This window comes from Globicephala melas, chromosome X (genome assembly GCF_963455315.2).
Source record: "Globicephala melas chromosome X, mGloMel1.2, whole genome shotgun sequence".
In the NCBI taxonomy this organism is placed as follows: Eukaryota; Metazoa; Chordata; class Mammalia; order Artiodactyla; family Delphinidae; genus Globicephala; species Globicephala melas.
Window position 1 is genome coordinate 107936056 of NC_083335.1, and position 13731 is coordinate 107949786.

Here is a 13731-nt window from a genome sequence, read left to right on the forward strand (position 1 = left end):
CACTTCTAGGCCTTCCCACAAAACCTCTTGTGCAATCCTCCACTCTCTTTCCCCATCCACTGGCTGAATGGAGAGGATTCCAAAAAGCCAGAGGAAGGCAGAACCACAAGATGGAAGGAGCCTGGGTTCCCAAGTCCCTACTTGGAGGAAAGCTGCCTTACAGGGACACCCATGTTGGACATTCCAGGAGCACAGAGCACATTTTCATTGTACAAGCCAGTAAGAGTTTAGAGGTGCTTATTACAGTGATTGGTATGTCCTGACTAATATAGTAACTAGGGAACCCAAGGGCACGTTTCCTTGACCACTCTTGTGCCACAACACAAGTGAGGATCAAAGATGATTAGCAGTCCAGAAACCTTACTGTGCCATGCAAATAAAGTGTTATCAAAATTCTCAAGAAGCATATAGTGTTTTGAAATCTCATAAACAAACACAGAATACAAGTTGTTTTTGAGGAACTGGTTGCTGAAGAGTAAACTATGTGACAGAGATTTGTTTTTTGTCTATTTAAAACTGAAGTTTCATAATATCTGCAGGTCATTTATGTTATGTACATAATGTCTGCAGTTCATTTTTCTATCTATATTTTCTTACACTATAGTTCACTATGTTTACATCTAAGTTATCATTTTGTCAAGAACCAGATTAATGTCTTCCTCCAATCATGGTCTTTCTTGGGCCCTTTGTCATGACAGGCCCTGCAATTCTAAAGTGTAATCACCACCAAAGAGATTATCTAATACAGTAAACCAAGGCCCAATCTATCCCCTGGTTGTAAATTATGCTTTTGTGGAAGTAAAATTAATACAATTTCCAAAAGTACCTACTAATTTACAACTGAAGATAACAGACACTAGAAGAAACCAACTCACTAGGTGCTGAAGGATGCACATACAGCATGGCAAACTCCATCTTTCAACAGAAATTACCTCCACCATTGAAAATGTGCTGAGTAACTCAATGGCATAGGAGTACAAAATCATTTGGGTCATATCTTATAGTATTACGGAGCTAGGAAGTACATATGAAAAAGTTTTCTAAAGCAGTGAGTCTCCCAAAAAACTAATCGTAAGATTCCTGGGATGCTTGTTAAAATACAGACTTCTGGGCCTCACCCCAGATCTACTGCATCAGCCTCTAAGGAGGAGGGCCCTTGGAATCTGTATTTTTACCAAGGGCCCAAGGTGATGCTGCTGGCATTACTGGTCCACAGACCACACTTGGAATGGCAAGGCTCTACCTTACAAAGAATCTGAAGTGAATTTATTATTTCTACTCTCCCTTTTCTGCATGTTTACTTTTTTGTATGCCTTCTTCAATGAACACATATTGTTTTTATCATAAGGAAACAGCATCTTAAAATGAACAGCTCTTCAAAAGTGTCTAAGTGTTTTCGTAGGTGGGGATGGATGCTAAATTTTATTCCTAGGACTTTTGCAGGTGCCTTTTTTCCAACACAACTCCTGGTAACATAGCCTTGTCTAAGTCCAAATAAGAAAGTATGATTTTTAATTATGGCCCGGCAATTAGCCTATTAAGCTGTCTTTGTCAACTATTTGACCTTCTTGCGCTTCATTTTCTGTAGTCAAATGTGAATGGCTTCATGAGGATGTAAAATTCTCTTTCCTGATCTAAAATATGACACAAGTGAACCCATCTATGAAACAGACTTACGACTGGTGGTTGCCAAGGGGAAGGAGGTTGGGGGAGGGCTGGAGGGGGAGGTTGGGGTCAGCAGATGTGAGCTTTTATATATGGAATGCATAAACAACAAGGGCCTACCGTACAGCACGGAGAACTATATTCAATATCCGGTGATAAACCATAATGGGAAAGAATATTAAAAATGTATATATATATATATATATATATGTATAACTGAACCACTTTGCTGTACAGTAGTAATTAACACAACATTGTAAATCAACTATACTTCAATAAAAAAAATTCTCTTTCCTGGACATTTTTAGCATTTCCTTGTTTTGTAGTGCTAAAGGAACAAAGCAACAAATTCTAAAACATTCTTTAAGAAAAACCTGACAGTTCCTGAAGTTGTTTCATCAGTCCAATTTTTCTACAGTTCTCAGAGTGATCTTACGCCTTTTCAATACTGGTACTTTGGTTTATTGCCACAGAGTGACTTATTGACTTAAAAGAAACCAGAAAAAAACAGCAAAAGACCGAGAATGAACTGGGGAAAAACAAAGATGTTCATATAGAAAGCTCAGAAAATAACATCATTATATGACTAGTTCCCAAAACTAATAAACAATTTAGGCTTTCAGAGAGAAAATATGGAGAAAGACCAGAAATAAGGGGCAAAAACACTGCGTATTTGTTGTCATCATAGCAAATAAATTACACCAGATGATGGTTTCGGCCCATTTGTCACAAAGGGCACCATGACTTTCCCTAAGACTCTTTTGATGTAACTTTCTTTAAAAACAGTTTTCAAAGGACATGAGAGGGAAGACCTTATAATTTAAAAGGAAAAATAAAAGTCACAGTAAAATGCACAAAAAAGCTCTTACTTCTTCCTCTCAGAGCCTAATATCCTAAACAAATCCTTAAAGTACTGAGGGACACGGACCACCACATTCTCTGAGGGGCCGATGTCTTTCAGTTCGGGGTAGAGTCTGACATCAATGACCTTCTTGATGAAGCCCAGCCAGTCAAACTGAGGAGAGAGAGAAAAACAACATAGTGAGAGAACCCCTGGGGGGCAAGAATCAAGGAGAAAGGCAAATAGAGTCAGTTGAATGTAATCCATTGCTTGTGACTTCAGACCAAATAATTAAACATTCAACTGCTCAAATCTAGAAAATAAATTCCTGATCACTGCCACCCAGACCAGACCTACTGCCTGAATGGTAAATGGAATGTGTGCTCTGTACCGTCTGCATATGCACCACAGGTGCGCGCACACACGCCCCCAGTAATGCGCACACTCGCTCCCCTGGCCTCTCCAGCACTCTCCCTGCCTCCTCCACTCTCCCTCTCCCTCTCTTCCTTCCGCTCCCTTCTCTCCTAGGCTCTCCCTCCTTCCTTCTTGCACTCTCCCTCCCTCCTGCGCTAGCCCTCACCTCCCTTCTCCCTGCACTCTCCCCCACTCCCTACTCATTCACTCTCCTGTCCACACAGAGAGAGATGCCCCATTACATTTCTGCTCTTCCCTCTGGCATAGCCTTTCTTACACAGAGGGAAACAAGCAGCAACAAAAAGTAACATGTGTCCCCTCTTCACAGCATCACTATCTTGGCGTTCTTACCTGGCTACCCCAAAAGTCACCCCCAGTCTTCCCTTCTTTTCCTCCCTTGCCTGCCTCCACTATTGAAAAGGAAAACCAGTCACTCACTTGCCCAGCCTAGCCTGTAGGTGGGGATGGCCATGTGCCCCAATCCTCCTTGATAAGAAATAAAGGGAAGACACCTGGAAAGGCTTTGGTTTTTCCTGGTAGAAGAGTTACACATGGCCCATACTGGTGCTTCCACCTTCTTCCTGCTCTGAAGGCAGATGTGACATATGCAGCTGTGGCAGCCACCTTACAACCTTGAGTCATCAAACATGAAGTCAAAAAGCCAACACACTAAGAAGAGTGGAGCGGAAAGAAAGAACTTGGATCTTTGATAACATTGTGCAACAGCTAAACCAACACCAACAGCCGCCTATGTCTAGACTTCTGTCATGTAAGAAAACGGGCTTGAAGTTTTTAAGCCACTCTTGGAAAAGTTTTCTATTCCCTATGGCAGAAAGCATCATGATGCACAGACAAGGGATATTTTATGTGATGACTGACAAAGATGATGATGAGCAAGAAGACCAATGGCAGGTTTCACGAGGCAAAATTTTACACACAGGTGAAACAGAATCGCTTGTCAAATGACCAGTTAAGATACAATTTCCTGGATCATTTTCACCAACCTGGGGAATCATAGCACTCAGTTGGGAAATGTTCATTTTGTTGTACATGGCCTCACTGGTTCGGTTTTCATGTGGAATCATTATCTATTGGAAAGAGACTTTGGTTATTTTTTTCAAATGAACCATTTCTTACTGCATGACTACTTTCTACATGTGCCAAAACATCTGCATAGTATCATAAACTTTTTCAAGATTTTGGTGTGGTGCCGAACCTGGGAGAGAAGAAAAAAAGATATCACTTCAGGCAAGATTAAGAAAATAAAAAGAAACTTTGCTGTCCTGCTCAGTGTGAAACACTGTCCTTGGTACAAAAATAACTACTCGAATCCCTCCCATCCCTATAACGCGGATGGACAAAACCTGTTACTGGCTCGGGCTTGACAGCCAAACTAAGGTTGAGCAATTGAGACAAACATCCCACCTTCACCTGTGGTGTCCAGGTAATGACCTCCATAGTGCATGGACTACAGGCCACCCCTTCATCCCTAGGGGAACATTCTCACTGAAGAGCACTAGACTATCTGGACACCACTGCCACCTGTGACCATTCTGTCAACAGCTCATTCCCTCACTTCCCCTCTTCCCTCTGGTTTCTCTGGCCTTGAGATTCCCCTGGCCCCAGTGCTAGGGGTAGGGGTTCAGTTATCACCCAGACATATTGCCAAGTCTGCATCTACAGCCCTGACTCTTCACACTCCTTCATTCCCAATACTTATGTTCTTGGCCATTTTGGCAACACCAAATCTAAGCTTCTAGCTTCTGCCATGTTTAGTCTGAGAAGAGCAACAACAATCATCTTCCTCAAGGGCCATCTTAATCACTCCCGTGGACAGGCAGTAGCTCCCCATGCCCCTGAGCACATCATGTTTTTGCCTTAAGACCATCCATCATCTGATTCCCTTGCATTAAACTTGCCACCTTCCAACTCACACAGGACTCTCCTACCCTTGCACCCGTATCCATCAACACCACCCTCATGGTCTGAACCGTAATTCAACACTTTGCCTATGATTCGTTTTCTTTTTCAAGTCTTTCCAATTAAACTCCACTTGGGGGCTTCCCTAGTGGCGCACTGGTTAAGAATGCCAATGCAGGGGACACGGGTTCGAGCCCTGGTCCGGGAAGATCCCACATGCCACGGAGCAACTAAGCCTGTGTGCCACAACTACTGAGCCAGCGCTCTAGAGCCCACGAGCCACAACTACTGAGCCTGCACTCTAGAGCCCGTGAGCCACAACTACTGAGCCCACGAGCCACAACTACTGAAGCCCACATGTTGCATCCTCTGCAACAAGAGAAGCCACTGCAATGAGAAGCCCACGCACAACGAAGAGTAGTCCCCGCTCGCCTCAACTAGAGAAAGCCTGCGTGCAGCAATGAAGACCCAACACCGCCAAAAATAAATAAATCAATAATTTTTTTTTTTTAAAAAAAAAGCAAAAAAAACTCCACTTGGCTCTAATCCCAAGGGCCACGCCATCAACAAGACCTCCCCTTATGCACACATCCCTAGCTGGGAATGGCTGAATGCACACTTCCATGGCTGTGTTTACAAGAACTTTTTTTTTTGGCGGGGGGGCTTGACTACGTTGTCCTGTCTCCCCAGCTTTAGAAGTTTCCCTAGGATGACATGACCCACTAATTTTTGAAGGTCCCTAGTGACCTGAGATGTAAGAGACATATATAAGCATTGCCGGCTGGCCAAAAACCCACACACCATGGATTTGTCAAGACAAAATCACAGAAGGCTGAGTGGCAGACATCTACCCCTCTTTTCTAAATGCTTCAGTGTCCTCAGCTTCTCTCTCCTCACACTCCACAGGAGAGACTTCCTATAACTCACAAGCACTCTCCTGGCTCTATTGATTAATAAATCATTGCCTCAGAGAATGTTCACACTCCTCCTCCCTCTACTCAGTCTTGCAGGTCCAGGCTGCAGCCCTTTGACTTCAGAGCTGTTTTCAGCTCTCTGCCAGCTACTCTCCCACTCCATGGATTTGTCACTTCATTTAACCTCTTGATAATTCCCAGTCTTGCCTCAGCCCAGCTGTTTTTAGTTCCCTTTTTGGTCCAGATCGCTGGCTCAAGGCAAGGCCTTTCCCGCTGTATCAGAGCTTCGGTCCAAATTAGATTGCTGGGTCTCCTATTTGCCTGGGAAGGGAATCCAGATGGCCTCTAGACTGGTTCAGAGGCACAGTCTTTGACTCCAGAACATCTGCAGCAGTCTTTGCGCTCTTCAAAGGTGACATGCAGGGATGAACTTTTTGCTCTGCAACTAGGGGTCTACAGAAAGATACACAAGTACACCACGGCAGCCAAGAGGCCAATTCCTCCTGACCCTATCAGCCTACTCCTCACTTCAACACCCCACCGCACCTCGCCAAACACAAAACCAAGCAACACTTGGACTCCCATGCACTTCAGGATTTTTACCAACTTCTGTTATAGAAGACTACCAACCTATATGCAACCACTTCTTGACAAAAGTATCATTTTTTTCACTACAGTGTATCTCCACAAGCAAATTTCACCATATTTGTTCCCTCCGGTCCTGGGAATGTATAGAGATTTTATTCTTTGTTCTTCTAGAAAAGTTATTCTTTGAACAAAGCTAACCATTTAGGATTTCTGATTATTCTCCCTCAAGTTTGTTCTTGTACCTTTTTGCCTCCACCATGAGCCTGAAAAAATTTAAAAGGTGACTTACACAGAACACAGCATATGACACAATGACATTCATTAGAGTGGGGCAAGAAAAGAATGAAAACCAGGGGTAGGTACAAAGTAGCACTAGAAAGGAAGCTAATAAATGCTTACCAGCCTGCCCTATACACTTTCTACATCAAATTATGTGTCCAGTATGGGTGGATAGACTTCCCAAAGCCCCTATCTTAGATCAGATTGACTTCTGAGTAGGAATGGTGTAAAGAGTAGACTAGACTAAAAATAACGTTCCACTCAAGCCAAATCAATAACGATTTATCAAATATATATTCTTCAGTTGAGGCCAAACAGGAGTTCCTCTAGGAAAACATAGAGCCTCTCCCTGCTGCTATTCTTTGGCCACAGCTGAGCAGCATGTGGACACTGAATGGGCTTCAAGCAGAGAGGTAGAAGGAATGAAGAGCTCTTCTTTCTGTCACGGTTTTTCTTCCTGTTACTTCCCAGAGGGGGATGCTATAGGTTCTACCTTGAACCCAAAGAACAATGCCACAGAATGATTTTTTAAAATATATTTTCATTCAAGATATATTGCCTTTAAAATAAAGAGAAGGAAAAAAAACAGATTTTAGATTAAGGTTTACCTCAGCTATCTTAATTTCCAACCTAAGCACCGACTTCATGTCATGCTCTGCTCGGGAGCTATTAGCTCCCAAAAGCACGGCAGTATCCACCATGAACTTGTAAAGGGCGTCCCGATACTGTAAGAGATAAAGAAGCAAGTGACCATGACATCAGCCTATTAGGAAGTATGTTTCAGGGACACGGAAAAGCAGAAACAGCAAGTGGAAATAAATGCCCTTCATTTTCACTCTGTACTCGAAGTATGGTACAGGCATCATGCAATACCAACCACCCACCTTCCACCTTGGGACAAAGAAGAATGATGGCTACTTGGGTACTGTTTCCATGAGACAGAAATGTCTGGCCACCAAGGATCAAGAGAATTAGTTTGCTGGCAACTAGCGATATTATGGATACATGAAACATCTACAAATGAGCCCAGAACAGAAAGTTAAAGGTCAGACTCCTCTTTTCAGGCAAGTGACACTTTAATAAAATAATGGGAAAGAACTGTCGCTAAAAGCAGGAGGCATGATCCATGAAGACTAATGGGAACTGTGATTTATTCTCTTCCAGCTCAATTTACCCACCTCCACACTAAAAACAAAAGACCAGTGATCGAAGCCCTATGTCTTTTCAGTTTTGTATGGTTTTTACAGAGTTCTCCTCACTAGCCCAGGGAAGAAAGAAGGGAAAGAAGAGAAGAATGATGAAGAGAAACCTAGCAAATATAGAATTTCCTCCCTGCATGTTCATAAACCCATTTTCAGGCTATTCACATACTATTGGAGAGGGGGACCTTACTTTGTGGGAACTAAGGAATTTTGTTGGGGGGTCACCTCTCCTTCCAGATATATTTGTGAGAACTCAATACACTGGGTATTAAACTGTTTCACAGTTATGCTATGGGAATAAGATTTCCTAATGTAACCTTGATTTTGCATAGCAAATGATGTTTATGATCTCGAGACCTGCATGGTGCTTAGCATATAGCAGGCCCTTAATAATTATTTGTTGAATCAGTAAGCAAGATTCACAAATAGTCTTAGAAATGTTTTGCAAATCTCAGTTCAATTCCAAAAATATTTATTCAATCAATACATATGCACGATATCTTGCTAGGCCTTCTGTGCACATGGGAGGTACAGATGAAAAATTAAATAATACTTGAGTCTGGTTCTCAGTGTGACCCTGTGAAGGAGATAAACACATCATTACTAACTGTAATACTAGCAAGACCAAAATGAGGTCCTTAATAAAGCTGCTAAGTGCTTAGAAACTCAAGAACTGGAAAATTCCAGCCTCAAGAAACCGGGGACATAGCAGTTAAAGGAGACTGGTTCAGAAGCGCTGAGGAGTCCTCCTGTGAGGTGTGCAAGCTGCTTTGTTGGGGGAAGAATAAAAATAGGTGAGACAGGGCTTCCCTGGTGGCGCAGTGGTTGAGAGTCCGCCTGCCGATGCAGGGGACACGGGTTTGTGCCCCGGTCTGGGAAGATCCCACATGTCACGGAGCGGCTGGGCCCGTGAGCCATGGCCACTGAGCCTGCGCTTCCGGAGCCTGTGCTCCGCAACGGGAGAGGCCACAACAGTGAGAGGCCCGCATACCAAAAAAAAAAAAAAAAAATAGGTGAGACAGCAAAGGTGGTTTGGGACCAGGTCATGAAGAGGCCTTGAACTCCCTCCCTCTACAGAATTTAGAGTCTAGCTTGTGAGCAAAAGCACTCTGGGAGCTGTACTTTGAGAAGAGAACTTGTCAAGTGGTGGTGCTAAGGAGGCAATGGAATGAGGGGAGGAGGGAACAGCTAAAAGGAGACTTAACAGGGGTCTGCCCTAGGGCAGTAAGGACAGAAAGGAGGGACTAGGTGGAAGAGATACTTTGAAGGCAGAGTCTACAGGACTGACTGGTTACAGGACAGGGATAAGATTTCAAGCATGGCTGCTTGTAGGGTGGTGACCCCAGCAGAAACAGAGGTTCCCCAGATTGGCAAAAGTTCATTCTGTCCACTTTCAAGAAGGAAAACTCGCCAACCTTCTTCCATGAGTGTCCTCAGCCAGAAAGGTGCCTAGGATCTCGGCTAGCTTCCTGCCCTCCAGAGCCTCCTAGATATAGGCTTTCCTATCAGCAAAGGAGCAGGCACTTCCACTGTGAGCCAGCACTTCCCTGTCGAAGTTCCTGCATTCTCAGGCTAGGCCAGAAACCCGAGCACTCCCTGGTCAAGGTTCCCCTGGGTCTGAGGCTCCTCTGGAAGCTCAACAGAGGTTCCAAAATGAATTGAAAGTGTTAGGAATGAACCAGCTCTAATCCAACCTCCAGGAAACTCCTAGGTCTCCAAGCCAACCCAAGAAGTCGGACCAGATTTATCCCATCTGGTTCTCATTAACCTTAAATTAACCTGGGGCACCAGTTAAAAAAAGATTCCTGGGCCTCACTTCAAGTCTACTAAATCGGACTTTCCATTGCTGAGGCCCAAGAATGGACATTTACTAGAAGCTTCCCAGGTGGTTCTTAGCAGTACAATTTGGGAACCACTGGTCGACTGGGTGTCCACGCCCATGCTGCTGCAATATACTGTGAGCTCTCTGCACTTCTGAGGAATGGCTGCAAGCTCATTCTTTGGTTACTCAATTTGGGTGTGCTGTCTTCCCAGCTTGATCATGAGGGCACTGAGCACAGGGACTCATACAGCCTTCATTTTCAGACTTCCAGAAAACAGGGAGTGTCATTTATCTGCCGAAATGAAAGGCCTTTGCTTCCTACATTGGGAATATGGTCATCAAACACCCACACTGCTCAATTCTAGTAAAGAGTTGGGAATGTGAGAACAATTTATGAACCCAAAAATGCCTGACAAGATACAGAGTTGAATGAGTAAAACTTACAGACTTGGCTTCTGTGCTATTATCAAGGTAGTCTTCCCTCACGGCTAGGGAGAGCGCTGCTTGGTCCAGCTGTTGAAACAAAAAACAAAGCATTTGCTTGCACTGTAAATTCTTAGGTACCATGTTATTAACAAGAGTCATGAGATCTGCATACCAGCCATATTTAGAGCATGTGTTACCGTTACAAAAACAAATCAATGCAATCAGAGCTACATGCAAGTAGGCACTTCAGCAATGACTGTTATACAGTATCAGAGACCTGCCCCTCCTCCCCTGATTCATGGTTTCTAATCCTTTTGAGTTTCTAACCATACTGAATAGCATCAAAGCTATAATATTTGAGTTGGAAAAGGTCTTAGAGATTATCTGACTTTCCCCCTTATTTGGTGGGTGGAGAAACGAAATCCAAAGAAGTCATGTGACTTCCCCAAGGTGACACAGTTGGGCAGAGCTCAGAGGAGAATCATTGTCTTCCATCACCAGATCCACTATTCTTCTCACTGCAGTATTTTGCAAAATGCCAATCCACATCAAGCTGATTAACCAGACTGTGCACCTCCCTCTCCCTAAAATACTGTATTGCACCATTTTGGGGGGGAAAGGAATCAATAATAATTTTGTTTTGAGAAATCTTTGCAAACTTTAGAACCCTCTCTGGAAAGTTTAAGATAGGTAATAAAAATACAAACAATAATCAGACAACTATATATCTAGAATTATTATTATAGAAAAGTATAGCATAATTTCTTGAATTAAAACTTGCAGCACTGGGACTTTGCTGGTGGTCCAGTGGTAAAGAATTCGCCTTCCAATGCAGGGGACGTGGGTTCGATCCCTGGTCAGGGGACTAAGATCCCACATGCTGCGGGGCAGCTAAGCCCATGCACCACAACTACTGAGCTCGCACGCCTCAACGAGAGAGCCCGCGTGCTGCAAACTACAGAGCCCAAGTGCCCTGGAGCCTGAGCGCCACAACTAGAGAGAGAAAACTCGCATGCCACAACAAGAGAAGCCCTCACCACAACAAAAGATCCCGCATGCCGCAACAAAAGATCCCGCATGCCGCAACAAAGATCCTGCATGCCACAACTAAGACCTGATACAGCCAAAAAATTAAAGAAAATAAATATTTTTAAAAATTAAAAAAAACTTTCAGCACCTTAAAGGCGATCAAAGGGAAGAATACAGTCTTTTCAGAAAATGAGCTACAACAATCAGACATCCATCTGCCAAAAAAAATGAATCTCAACCCACACCTCACAACTTGTACAAAAATTAATTCAAAATGGATCATAGACCTACATGTAAAAACTAACACTATAAAACTTCTAGGAGAAAACAGGGGAAAATCTTTGACCTGGGGTTAGACAAAGAGTTCTTAGACACCAAAAGCAGATCCATAAAAGAAAAAATAAATTGGACTTCATCATCATTAAATATTTTTGCTCTGTGAAAGACATTGTTAAGAGAATGAAAAAGACAAGCTACAGACAGGGAGAAAAATTTGAAAATCACATATATGACAAAGGACTTGTATCCAGCATATATAAAGAGTCCTCACAACTCAATAAGAAAACAAACAACCCAATTTAAAACTGGACAAAAGATCTGAACAAACACTTCACCAAAAAAAAAATTCAAACGGAAAATAAATTAATGAAAAGATGCTGAACATCACTAGTCATTAGCAAAATGTAAACTAAACCCACAATGGAACACCACTATACATGTACTAGGATGGCAAAAAAAACAAAAACAAAAAAAACTTATAATGCCAAGTGCTGGTGAGGATGTAGAAAAACAAGATCATTCACACACTGTTGTTGGGAATGCAACATGCCAGAGCCACTTTGGAAATTGGTTTGACGGTTTCTTGTAAAATTGAACATACACCTACATGTGACCGAGCAATCTCACTTCCTAGCTATTTACCCAAGAGAAATGAAACTTACGCTCATGCAAAAACCTGCATGTAACTTTATTCATTATTGCCCCAAACTAGAAACAACCCAAATGTTCTTCAACTGGCAAATGGATAAACTGTGATACACAATGGACTACTACTCACTCATAAAAAGGAATGAACTACTGATACATGCAACAGCATGGGCAAATTTTAATCACATTCCAAAAGAGGCAAAACTGTAGGGATGGAGAACAGGGTTTGGGGATGGGGAGAGTGGATGACTACAAAGGGGCAACACGAGGTAAATTTTGAGGGAGCGATGGGACTATTCTCTTTCCTATGGTGGTGATTACATGACTCCATGCATTTGTAAAAACTTACAGACTTGTGCTTCACAAAAAGTGAATTTTAAAAAAAGTGAATTTAACTGTATATAAATTTTTAAATAAAAAATGTTTACGTTCCAGAGCCTTCTCTAAATCTACGGTTGTTCTTTCTGTTTTCTTGAGTATCAGCAACTGCCCAAAAACTGAATAAAACTGAATGCAACAGCAGATTTTCTACCTTAAATCTTATTCACACATTTAAAAAGTTAAGTAAGTTGGGGGAAAAAGATGTTTTCATAACATCCATCTTGCCTGGGTGTATTGCTAAAAACCTCAAATTACTGTGTTCAGTCTTCTTCGCTAATTGGCCCTAAACAACCAAATCACAAGCCAGCCTGGCTTCATCCTATTCCAATTCCCAATATACCACCATTTCTTCCAAAAATTAAGTAAGCCAGGAACATGAAACATAATATTATGATTAAGATGATTTGGGTTTCAACTAGATTTAGACCACTTGGAGAATTTTTTGAGCTTCAGTCTCAAAGGAAAGGAAACTGTGTAGACAATATCAAGAAAGCCAAAGCTTCCCTCTGATGAAATGAAGTTAAATCCACTTATTGTAAAAGTTTAGATGATTCAAGTGAAGTTACCAGACCTGTTTTAAACTTTCAGATTGCTACAGTTTCTAGGGAACATCTTAAATACAGCAAACAGATTGAATAAGGTCAGTCAACTAAATCTCATTAGAACCAGATAAACTCTTGAGGCAAAAGACTTTCTCAAGAGGCCAATATTAGGACACTATGTTGTCTGAGGTTTTTCAATCCTTGCATTTATAACTGATCTTAATATTGCAAGTAGAAAGTATAATATATATTTAGGAACTCTAACACATTGAACAGAAATACGAATTTTTTCTCTGACTGCAATACACCACAGGTTAGGAAACAAAACAGTAATACAAAAAGAAACATCTCACTCAGTATGATGCAGGAAAAGGACAAAAAAGTTAGAAACAACTTCATTTCCAAGACAGTCTCTCCTTATCATCCTTACGGATTTTGCTAAGAGTCACACAAATGCAGGCACTGGGTGACGATCACTTCAAGTCACTGTTCTGGTAACATATACTGAGACAACCCTGGCATTCCGAACACTCTTTCAGGACCACGTATATTCAAAAGTCTTTTATTGTCCTTTAAATCCTCATTCTTGGTATCTCCTTACACAAAAAAAAACGAAACACATGTAGTGAGATATGATGGGAGGCATTAATCTGTCATTTCTTGTATTTGTGTATTTCCTTTCTCCCATTTAAGTCTGTGGCAAATCCTGTGCCATCTTGCCACAGGGGAACTTTACAGAGGACCACTGTGTGGGTTTGAGCAACCCCTGCTTGCCAAACTG

At 42.2% G+C, this 13731-nt stretch overlaps 1 protein-coding gene across 1 annotated transcript in view; it reads right to left on the bottom strand.

Moving 5' to 3' along the window:
* PHEX (phosphate regulating endopeptidase X-linked) overlaps positions 1-13731 on the bottom strand; it is a 201450-nt gene that overhangs the window by 141373 nt on the left and 46346 nt on the right. The window contains exons 6-9 of the mRNA XM_030843712.2: positions 10090-10158; positions 7230-7346; positions 3925-4008; positions 2535-2680 (exon numbers count right to left, since the gene is read on the bottom strand). Of these exons, the coding sequence (XP_030699572.1) occupies positions 2535-2680; positions 3925-4008; positions 7230-7346; positions 10090-10158 (416 nt within the window). The remainder of the gene's footprint in view (positions 1-2534; positions 2681-3924; positions 4009-7229; positions 7347-10089; positions 10159-13731) is intronic.